The following is a 12,005-nucleotide window of genomic DNA, read 5'->3' on the forward strand; positions in this document are numbered from 1 at the left end:
ACACACACACACACACACACACACACACACACACACACACACACACACACACACACACACACACACACACACACACACACACACTACAGATTTACACACTTGGCTGTCACACATTATAATTGTGCGGAACTGTGCCACATTATACCCATCACTCTACTTTCTCACAAACTATAATTAACTCATTCAATGCCAGACGTGCAAAAATGTGTCCACACGAGTGCCAGGGTTTTTGTCATTGTCATTTCCAATTCCAGGACCCGCAAAATATTTACTTTTAGGACTACATAAACATTCAGTACAGCGTTAGAAACCTTAGACTCTCTTCTTTAATCAGAAAAAAATATTAAATTCCTTACTTATATGGGTCTGGAGTTATATGACTTTGAAATGAAGGCAGTTGTCCAAAATACAATGCAAAACATACGTACATGTTGGTTTATATAGCGCTTTAATAACAGCTGAAGCTGGAACAAAGCGCTCACATGGAAAGAAGGGAAATGCTGCCCCTTTGTGGAAAAGAAAAAAATATAGCCAGGGGCCATGGCCAGTGCTTTATAAGCACCCAAGCATGAAAAAACAAAACCCACAAAACTCGATCATATTTTCAATTCCCGAATAAATTTGTGAATGGCAGTGAATGAGTTAAGAACCTCTGACAACCTATGAAGCCAAATGAAAAAGAAGAAAAAAGAAGTAATTCACAAGTGAGAAGTAAGATGTTTTCCCAGCACTAGTCTTCTCGGGCACTTCTAACTTCACTCTGAAATTAAATTCCTGGAGCTCAATCCAAGCTGCCATTTAAAGAGTTGCAGAGGGTTCCTATATTACTGTCACTCACAGTCTTTATCTACCTTTGAAATGGCTTTTTACTGCTGCTAATCAAATTCAAGTTGAAATGGGTCTTGGAAACAATTGCATTCAGTTTAGATATTTTTTTTATTTTTCTCGACGCTTCACAACTCAGTTACTGGGTTTGCGGCTATGCAGGGACGATTGACTACAACAGTTGTAGAAGGAGCCAAATGTGAATGTCTTGTTAAGCAGATCGATGCGTCTTTGTGCCCTCCGAGTGATCCATGATGTTATGAACGCTCTGTGATATTACATTTCAGTGCTTTTGCAGAGCGCTTTCTCCGTCATGGTGACGGCTGAGCAAAACAATCATCTCTTCCACTGTGGCAAATATTCAATAAAAGAACTGAGGACGGAAGATGCTGACGAGCTCTGTCAGAAATCGTCTGATGGAAATAAATGTGCACATACTCCAGCATACAGAATATCAATCACACACACACACACACAGCGTACTGTAACGAAACACATTACAGTAGGTCCTTTGAGGACTATAACAGGGATTAACACACGCACACACACACACACACACACACACACACACACACACACACACACACACACAACAAACAAATACTGCCTAGGTTGGACTTGATGTGTGCAAGCCGTGCGGAAAATATAGCATCGACTCACACACAGGCACATACTATTGAAATGGGAGGCCAGTGATCACTTTTCCTTGCATTAAAACAGCTTTATCAAGGTTATGGAGGGTAAAAAAAGCTTTTGTGATTGAGATCATCAATGACAGGAGGATGGCAAACTGAAAGAAAAAAAAAAGTGCTGATTTGTTTTGAAGGAGTCATGGCTGCCTCGCCAAGGCGACGCCGTCAGTCAAAAGAAGCTGAACGGCATCCCACTTCCTGTGTTGGCCTTGTGCCGGAATACATGCGTGAGTGGGAACTCAAAGCCAGCGTTTGTATACAGAAGGGTGCATGAGAGCGGAATCTCATACTTTGCTTGTGGTTTCTCTGATGTAAACTTTGGGAAGGCTGTAGAGAAACAAATATACTGTCTTTTCCGGTGTATATGGTGCACCGGAGTATAAGGTGCACCCCCAATGAAAGGTGCAAATTCAAAAATGCCCCATATATAAGGCGCACTGGACTATAAGGCGCACCTTCAATGAATGAAAAACCGTATCCAAATATAATATATAAATAAAGTTTTCACATTATAAGGCACCCCACATTATCAGGTGCTACAGTAGGGGCTGGGGATACGCACTACTTCTTCTACAGGTGGAAATGGAGTCGGTCTGCGGCTGCTAACAGTACTTGTGAGACCTGTTGTGGCTCAAAATGACTTCACATAAAAGGTGAATCTGCGTATAAAGAGCATGGTCATCGTTAAAGGCTTTTGGGTGCACCTTATACAGCGGAAAATACGGTATTATTGCCTGTTTTTGTCCTCTCACCGTGGTTAAGATTTGCTGGTATCTAAAGGAGGTTTCCAAATGTCTTTTATTTTTATTTCTTTCAATTAACTTGCTCACTCACAAACAGTATTTTTGGTTTTGGTTTAAAGAGCTTGTTGGCTAAGGTTCTAATGAAATATCCATCCATTCATCCACGTATCCATCAGTTTTCAAATCCACGTTATCTTCACAAGGGTTATGGTTCTGGAGTGTGCTGGAGTCTATCCCAGCTGTCTTTGGACAGTACGCGGGGGACACCCTGAACTGGTTGCCAGCCAATCTCAGATCAGACAGAGACGAACAAGCATTCGCACTCACACTCACAACTAGGGACAATTTTGAGTGTTCAATCCACTTGCCATGCCCATTTTTGTAAAACTGGAGCACCCGGTGAAAATCCATGCAGGCAGGTGAAGAACATGCAAACCCCACACAGGAAGCCAGAGGCTGGAATAATAATAATAATAATACATTTCAATTAACCAAGAAAAACCAAAACCCGAACAAATTCGGGAATGTCACTCCACGTCATACGTATTTTCAATTCCCGAATAAATTCGGGAATGGCAGAAAATGAGTTAAGAATAAGCATTAGAATCAGATTAAGAATAAAAATAAAAATAAATAAAAATACATTTGTTTGTCCCCCAATTTAGAAATGTACAATCTACATTAGTAAAAGTGAAAGTGGGGGGCTAACGTTCAGAAAATTAAACAAACAAGGCAACAAAGCCTATTGCAATTTAAACAAAAATGACAGCACACCACAACGAAGAAAGCAAATATAATACGTACAGGTATGTCAATATGATCTGAAATAAAGAGAATCTTACCTCACGATTTTATTTGCTCAATGTGAAATCAAGCCTAGTTTATTTCACTAAAAGGATTTTTTGGTTATAAACATGAGCACCAGGTATCTATCCATCTTTTGACACAAACATATCTACATAACAATGTAGATTTTTTTTCGGGAAATTTGGATGGGCAGGTTTTCTATGTAAAATGGATATTTTTCACATTTGTGTCTGCCTGCATGTGTGTGTGTGTTTCCAATGGCGATTCAGAAATTGATCATATGGATCACTAACACATTTTTCAATTTTAGAGCAACTCGAGAACAATCATTTTAGACATCCATCCTTCTAATCCGCTTATCCTGACAAGGGTCGGGGGCGTGCACCGTGGCACATATGTGGAACTTTACTTTGGAAATCAGCCAATCAATGGCCAATCAATCAAAGTACAACAGACACACGCACGCACACGGTCGCACACACACACACACACACACACACACACACACACACACACACACACACACACACACACACACACACACACACACACACACACACACACACACACACACACACACACACACACACACACACACACACACACACACACAGACCACAGACAGTCCTACATGCTTGATATTTCTCATGTATGGTTGAAAATCACCCCTACAGTCCCTGAACTTGCATTGCAGAGAGGGCGATGGGCAAGTAAATTCACAAACAACTGAATTTGTGATATAATCAGACAACAACAGAGAAAGAAGAGCCTCTAGTGAGCATCGGGGTGAGCTGCATCCTCAAGACGCATCCATTACGAGCTCCATCCTGTTGCACGCATGACATCTCATTGTCAAGTCCTTTAACTTGGACAGAGGGAGCTAATCCTTTTCGGCCTTATCCATCCATCAGAGGCAAATCCTTAGCAATCAATGCACCATATTATATATAAAATATAAGTTTCGTGAGGGTCACAAATCTCAGATATGCAGGTTTGATAGCAATCGATGAGAAGGTTTCTTCAGCCGTCATCTTTACAAAAGTGAAGGTTTCGGACGTTTCACCTCCTATCCAAGAGGCTTCGTCAGCGAACTAAAGTCTGACTGGTCGTATCGGCCCCATTTATATATCCCTAATGTCCAGACCTGGTGGTGCCGGACACAGCTATGATAGGTCCCTACTCTCAGGTTGGGGGGGGCCGCGGGACCCCCCCCCCCCCCCCCCCTTTGTGGCCCCACTGATTGTTCCTACATTCCTGACTAACGATTGGCCTATGGGTGAAACCAGTTTCACCCATAGTGGCTAATCTTTACATGGAAGAGATGGAGAAACAGGCCCTCACATCCTTCCCAGGGACAAAACCTAGACACTGGTTTAGATATGTGGACGATACTTTTGTCATAATTAAGAAACAAGAAATTCAATCCTTCACAGATCATCTCAACTCTGAAGACTTCAACATTAAATTTACTCGTGAGGACATTCAAGAGAACCAACTAGCCTTCTTGGATTGTAATTATAAAAGAGGACAGAGCGCTAAAAACAGAAGTCTTTAGGAAGGCTACGCACACTGACCAATACTTACTTTTTGACTCTAACCACCCTTTACAACATAAACTAGGAGTTATCAGAACCCTCCAGCATAGGGCTAAACTAATACCAACTAGCACTGAAGGTAGAGAAAAGGAGTCAAAACATATCAGGAGAGCACTCACTAACTGTGGGTACCCTCAGTGGTCATTCAACAAATGTCAGAAAGAAAGAATAGCGAACGAAACCAATAATTCTCAAGATTCTAAAAGGAGAGGAGTAGCAGTACCGTACATTGCAGGAGTTTCTGAAAAATTACAAAGAGTCCTTTGGCAACATAAAATTCCTACTTATTTCAAACCGATAAACACGTTAAGGCAAAAATTAGTGCATCCAAAAGATAGGCTACCAAATGAAAAACAAAGTAATGTAGTTTATTCCATACATTGTAAGAATGAAAATTGTAAAGAGCAGTACATTGGGGAGACTCAACAAATTCTCAAAAAAAGACTTTATCAACATCGCAGGGATAATACTAGTGGGCCTCAATCGGCAGTACATTTGCACCTAAAAGCGAGCAACCACTCATTTGACGACAATGAGGTTAAAATCTTAGCGAAAGAACATAGATGGTTTGAAAGGGGGATAAAAGAGGCGATTCTTATAAAACAACAAAATCCTTCATTAAACCGGTCTGGTGGTGTGAGGTTCAATTTGGATCGTTCATACAATAGCCTGCTCAGGCAAAACAGGTTAGGCAACTTTCGCAATGCTGATGAGGGTCGTTATGCTGATGAGGTGATACCGGGGGGAGTGGGGGTAATAGGCCAATCGTTAGTCAGGAATGTAGGAACAATCAGTGGGGCCACAAAGGGGGGGGGGGTCCCGCGCCCCCCCCCCCCCCCCCCCCAACCTGAGAGTAGGGACCTATCATAGCTGTGTCCGGCGCCACCAGGTCTGGACATTAGGGATATATAAATGGGGCCGATACGACCAGTCAGACTTTAGTTCGCTGACGAAGCCTCTTGGATAGGAGGTGAAACGTCCGAAACCTTCACTTTTGTACAGATGACGGCTGAAGAAACCTTCTCATCGATGGACCACTCCTGTACGACTGAGAGCTTACACAGACGTTTGATAGCAATGTTGACGAATTCGGAGAATGATAGAATTGCCCCTACCGCCCCCTCATCTTTCATGCTGTCACATAAAGGTCTCCACAATCTAGAGTCTAGACTGATGTTATCAAGAAAAAAAAGCTCAATTAGCATGTAATGAATTCTTATTCCTGCCAGTCATCTCCAAAGTCTTGGTCAGCCCCGTGTGGGCCAGCTGACGAGCCGAGGGTAATTTGAAACTGGCATTCCGCAAGTGCGCCCGCAACGCCGTGCCATCCCCCCCATCCCACACCACTGCACAGGCGTCTTCAAATGTCAGCCAAACATGCACATGCCAAAGCTGCATTTGTTCCTTTCTCTCTGTCACACACACCAACATGCACACCGCACATTAATGAAATACTTCCACATAATGCGTAGGTGATTGATGGAAATGAGCAATAACAAAACCCTTAAATTTGTTAATGGGCCATTGGCGACTGTGAAAGACTTAACTCATTCACTGCCATTCCCGAATGTATTCAGGAATTGAAAATATGACGTACAGCGCCATTCCTGAATTTGTCCGGGTTTTGTTTTTTCTTATTTGGGTGATAATAAAGTGCTGGACATGTTTTTTTTTCCTTTCGACAGGGTGGCAGCATTTCTCTTTTCCATGTTAGTGCTTTGTTCCAGCTTCAGCTGTTGTTAAAGCGCAATGTAAATCAATATGTATGCATTGCTTGTATTTTGGAAAGCTGCCCTCATTTCAAGATCATATAACTCCAGGACCATATAATTTAAGAATTAACACTTTTTTTCTGATGAAAGAAGAGAGTCTAAGGTTTCTTACGCTGCATTGAATGTTTATGTGGTCATAAAACTCAATATTCTGTGGCCATGACAAAAAACCTGGCACTGGAGTGGGCACAATTTTGCACATGTCTGGCAGTGAATGAATTAAGAAGGATGAGAAAGCTTTTTGTCAAGAACACCTTTTTGTTCCAAACCCTTACCAGTAAAAACAATTATTTAATACTAAATAATAAAAACAAATAGTACATATCAGCCTTCCCCTGCAAAATATAGTCCAACATATGTGTACAAGCAACCTTTGACTGTTTTAATGTTGAAAATTTAAGATATGAAATTCATGGGGCTTTTGTTTAATTTCATAACATGAAAAAATACCAAAGGACAACTTCAAATTTGGTCATGATACACTCACAAGCACACAAGCAAACACACATAGGAGATTTTTTGCAACAAACATCATGTGAAATAGTCTCATTTAATTCAACATCATCATCAGAGTTATGGATTGAGCAGTCCTCCAGGAATACCCACACAAGTTAACATCAGTCACAATTGTGCACATTTTAAGTTCTGCTGCGGGGAATCTGTGTAACAAATACCCTTACTGGGTGTGCACGCTTAGGAAAACAGTGCGGTTGTCTGTCTATCTACACGTACGCGCGCTAGCATCCACCCATTAATGCGTGTCTCAAATAGACTGCATTCAGCTGCGTTCGGCTGATTCCAGCGAGTGTGCGTCTGTGTCTGTGTACTTGCACACTTCAACCCTCCTGCACAACGACTCCTCGCCATAAAACGTCTGTTGAATTTTTTTCCATTTTATTGTGCATTTCTAAAGCGACGGTGAAGCGCTTTGTTGATAAAACTGCATAGCTCATTTGACTCAAATGTTCCTGAACAGAGCAAAAACAGAATGATCTTAATCGCTTGGTGCTTAAAAAAAGAGCATATTTTTGAATGACGACCACAAACTGACCCATTAAGGAATCACCGCATGATGACAACAAGATGTTTTCAATGTTTCATATATTCAGGGAACAATTCATAAACTTGAAAAGTAAACGTGAAAAGTACTTGTAAATAGTTTAAGTAACCAAAAGAGATTATCACATTTAGAGTTGGGAGCGTAAATTTCAACGAACAAGTGCAGTTTGAGAAGCATTTGACACAAAGCAGGGGCAGCAGTGTCAGGTTGTCCAACTTTCTTTTCCACGCTAATGAATCGACAATGAGCCAATCAGTAAAATGAGCGGGAGATGACACTCAACCAAAGCAAAAAAACACTCACCTGACTGCGCTCCATAGGACGGGATGAGCAGCAAAGTAGCGAGGGCGCAGGCAAGGAACTTCATATTGGAGCGCGGGCTAATAATCTCGTTAAACTCCTGCAACTCACATGTCCATTCAGAATATCCCGGTTCTGTCTCAAGCGTACAATAATCGAGGAAAGTAGAACGAGGTTCCGTCTTGTCGCTGGTGTCTTGGTCGCGCAGTCCTTCGCGCAGCGCACTGTCTTTCCACGCAACTTGGCTGTTTGTTTACGAGCTCCCAGGCTGCTGCTCCGTATCGCTTTCCACTGTGAAGACTGTGAGATACGTTTCCCGCACGCTGAAACTGTGTTTGTGACCAGGCGCGCGCGTGTGTCCGTGCGTGCGCAAGGATTGCGAGCGTTGGGTGTGAACACGCCTCCTCAATGTGATTGACATTTCAAAGAGCCTATTACGGTGGCTAATAGACATTTTAGGAACGAACGTTTGGCCTCGCTTTAATGTTTGGATACGTCAATCAGTTTCTCTGGTCCGGAAAGCTGGTAGGTGAGCACACCTGATCTCATCAAACGGGGCTTAAAAGCCACCTGAGCGCATTCAGGTACAACTCAGAAAATTAGAACGTGAAGGTGAAAAAGTTCATTTGTTGAAGTAATTCAACTTAAAGGGTGAAATGAAACTATTATTTAGACTCATAACATGCATTGCAAAATATTTCAAGCTTTTATTTGTCAGAATTTTGATTATTACAGTTTATGCATACAATTCAAGTCTCACGATTTGGTCGGGAGACTCCCGATTTTCACCACAATACTCACTTTATAAAGCATCTATTGACTCAATACAGACAGTTCATTTGTGAGGCGAAACAAAAGAAAATGTAAAAAAAAACCATGTTGAATGTATAAATAAACAATGAAAGCATTGGTGTTTTATTTACTTCTAATTTACACTATTGTAACGCTCACATTATTTTAACACGCAACACAGAATCGTGAGCTTTACTATTTCTGAAACTTAACATATATGGCTGAATCAGAGTATCAAAATATTATAATATAACACGAAATACACAGAAACAATATGAAATATTCTGTCATGTGATGAAATATTCTGAAATGTGATCTGTCAGAAAGGTAGAATCATTTTCTGTACTCGGTACTTAGTTGGGCTCCCATTTGCCTGAATTACTGCTTCAATGCAGTGTGGCATGGATGATATCAGCCTGTGGCTCTGCTCCGATGTTATTGAAGATCATGATGCCTCAACAGCGCCCTTCAGCTCTTTTGCATTGCTCGGTCACATGTTTCTGGTCTTCCTCTTGACAATGGCCCCTACATTTTCGATGGGGTTGAGGTCAGGTGAGTTTGCTGGCCAACCAAGCACAGGAATCCCATGGTCATTGAACCAGGCTTTGGTACTTTGGGCAAAGTTCCAGTACTTGAATTACTCAAATGCAACACAGAAGTTTTGTGTTCAAGGGGCCACAAAGGATTTTTAAATGTATAAAATTTGGGGGAGAATACATATCAAAGTAAAAAAAAAATACAAAAACTTGTGAAATCTGTGCCACATATATAAAACATTAATCTGTAAAGTGTTAAAAATATGCCATCCATTCTAATTCTTTTGAATTCCATCAGTCACAATTAATGTGGATGGAAGGACTTTACCAATTGCTTAATGCTTTTAATTATAAATAATATATCCAGAGCTAGGGGGCTGGTCTCCACAGGCTTGAGGAGGGAGACATGGAAGACCGGGTGGATCCTCATCGTGGGTGGCAGCCGGAGCCTCACCGAGACCGGGCTGAGGATGGCCTTGATAGGGAAGGGACCAGTGAACCGTGGACCCAGTTTGGCCGATGTCCCGGCCAACCGGAGGTCCCTCGTGGACAGCCATACCTCCTGCCCGACCTGGCAAACTGGCGCCTGGCGGTGACCACGATCAGCAGTGAGTTGGTTCCGGGATGCCGTGCGCGACAGGGCAGCTCTGGTCTCCTTCCACATGCGATGGGCCCGTCTCAGGTGGTGTTCGATGGACGGGATATCCACCTGGCCCTCCTGGGTGAGGAACAGCGGCGGCTGATAACCACAGGCGGACATGAAAGGAGACCGACCTGTGGCTGTGGAGACCAAGGTGTTGTGTGCGTACTCCACCCACGGCAAGTGGAGAGCCCACGACGCAGGACGGTGGAGGCACACACACCGGAGAGCCGCTTCCAGGTCCTGGTTCTTGTGCTCCGTCTGGCCGTTGGACTGGGGATGGTAGCCAGACGACAGGCTCGCCGACGCCCCAAGGGACCGACAGAAACGTTTCCATACCTTGGACACGAACTGTGGTCCCCGGTCCGACACGATGTCCGCAGGAATCCCGTGGAGACGGACGCCATGGTTAACCAGGAGTTGGGCCGTCTCGATGGCGGACGGCAACCTGGTTAACGGGATGAAGTGGGCCGACTTGGAGAAGCGGTCCACCACAGTGAAGACGACCGTCTTGCCACGGGACGGGGGGAGACATGTAATGAAGTCGACGGAGATATGGGACCAGGGTCAGGAGGGAACCGGTAGCGGCTGGAGAAGTCCCGCCGGGGGTTGGTGGGAGACCTTCTCGCGGGCACAGGCGGGTAATGCCTTCACGAATTCCGTGACATCCCTCCTGTACTTCAGCCTCCAGACCCTGGAGGCGTGTCCCCAGTACAGCACTTCGGTACGTAGAGCGGGGTAGACGAACAGACGACCCACCGGGCAACCCTTGGGGATAGGGTTACCCCCTGGGCTTCCTGAACCTTCCTCTCAACCTCCCACCTCAGGGCGCCCAGGATGTGTTGCGCCGGCAGGATGTTGGCGATGACCTCGTCCTTCTCTGCCGGCTCGTGAATGCGAGAGGCAGTAGGTGAGAGTGAAGTTAAATCGCGTGAGGAACAGTGCCCATCGGGCCTGCCGCGAGTTGAGTCTCTTGGCGGACCGAATGGCGGCCAGGTTCTTGTGATCGGTGTATACAGTGAAGGGGTGTTGGGCCCCTTTGAGCCAGTGTCTCCACTCCTGCAGCGCCAGGATGACCGCCAGCAGTTCCTGGTTCCCCGTAGTTGGCTTCTGCTAGGCTGAGCCGGCGGGAGAAGAAGGCGCATGAGTGGAGCTTCTGGTCGACCGGGGAGCGCTGGAATACAACCGCTCCCGCCCCGGACTCCGATGCGTCAACCTCAACCGCGAACGCGAACGCGAGGTCCGGGTCAGGGTGACGCAAGACCGGAGGGTTGGAGAAGGCATGACAGAGGCGGTTAAACGCCCCCTCCACGTCGGGTGTCCACCGAAAGGGGACCTTGGTGGATGTGAGATTAGTTAGGGGGAGTGCTTTCTGACTATAACCGCAGATAAAGCGGCGGTAGAAGTTGGCAAAACTCTAAAAATCGCTGGAGTTGTTTGCACGTCTTCGGGGTTTGCCAATCTACCACCGCTTTGGTCTTGGCGGGATCAGCCCGGAATTGCCCCTGCTCCACGACGAACCCCAGAAAAGACAGAGAGCGGACGTGGAACTCGCACTTCTCTGCCTTCCCGTAGAGCCGCTTTTGCAGGAGCCGCGTCAGGATTTAGAGAATATGAGGATGTCGTCGAAATACACAAAAACAAACACATTGAGGAAGTCCCTGAGCACATCGTTGATGAGGTTTTGAAATACGGCGGACTCACCAACGCTCCGGTGAATCCGAACGGTATCACCAGGTATTCAAAATGCCCCAAGGGCGTTTTGAATACCTGGTCCTATCTTTCTTTTCGATAAAGAAGAACCCTGCGCCGAGCGGAGAACGCGAGGGTCAGATAAGTCCCGCCGCAAGGGAAGAGTCAATGTATGTGCTCAGGGCTTCTTGTTCCGGGTGTGAAATATGGTAGAGTCGGCAGTCCGGTAGTGGAGCGCCCGGCTGCGTTTTCGATGGCGCAGTCATACGGTCGGTGGGGTGGCAACCAACCCTGTATGGTGGGGCCCTCCGCCGAGATGGAAGGGTCATGGGTGCTGAGCCAGCACGAGTGGCACGTTGCGGGAGGGCATGAGCAGGAATTGGCGGTGTTCGACATGGTTACCCGCAAGCCGGAGTTTAAGAGGTGCGGTGATGCGCGTTACCCGGGCTAACAGTCGGCCGTCAAGGTCCAGGATCTCCTTGGGAATCTCAAGTTCCTCGAAGCCGCAACCCAATGTCTCTGCCAGTTGGGGGTCGATGAAGCACCCATCC

At 45.2% G+C, this 12,005-nt stretch overlaps 1 protein-coding gene across 3 annotated transcripts in view; it reads right to left on the reverse strand.

Moving 5' to 3' along the window:
• LOC148903333 (receptor tyrosine-protein kinase erbB-4-like) overlaps window positions 1–8,116 on the reverse strand; it is a 221,306-nt gene extending 213,190 nt beyond the window's left edge. For all 3 annotated transcript variants that reach the window (XM_089000584.1, XM_089000589.1, XM_089000575.1), the window contains exon 1: window positions 7,798–8,116. In XM_089000584.1, coding sequence (XP_088856710.1) covers window positions 7,798–7,861 — 64 coding nt within the window. In that variant the 5' untranslated portion in view covers window positions 7,862–8,116. The remainder of the gene's footprint in view (window positions 1–7,797) is intronic.
• Between the last annotated feature and the right edge of the window lie 3,889 nt (window positions 8,117–12,005).

Source organism: Hippocampus bargibanti, linkage group LG01 (assembly GCF_051943395.1).
Source record: "Hippocampus bargibanti isolate YZ-2025 linkage group LG01, ASM5194339v1, whole genome shotgun sequence".
In the NCBI taxonomy this organism is placed as follows: Eukaryota; Metazoa; Chordata; class Actinopteri; order Syngnathiformes; family Syngnathidae; genus Hippocampus; species Hippocampus bargibanti.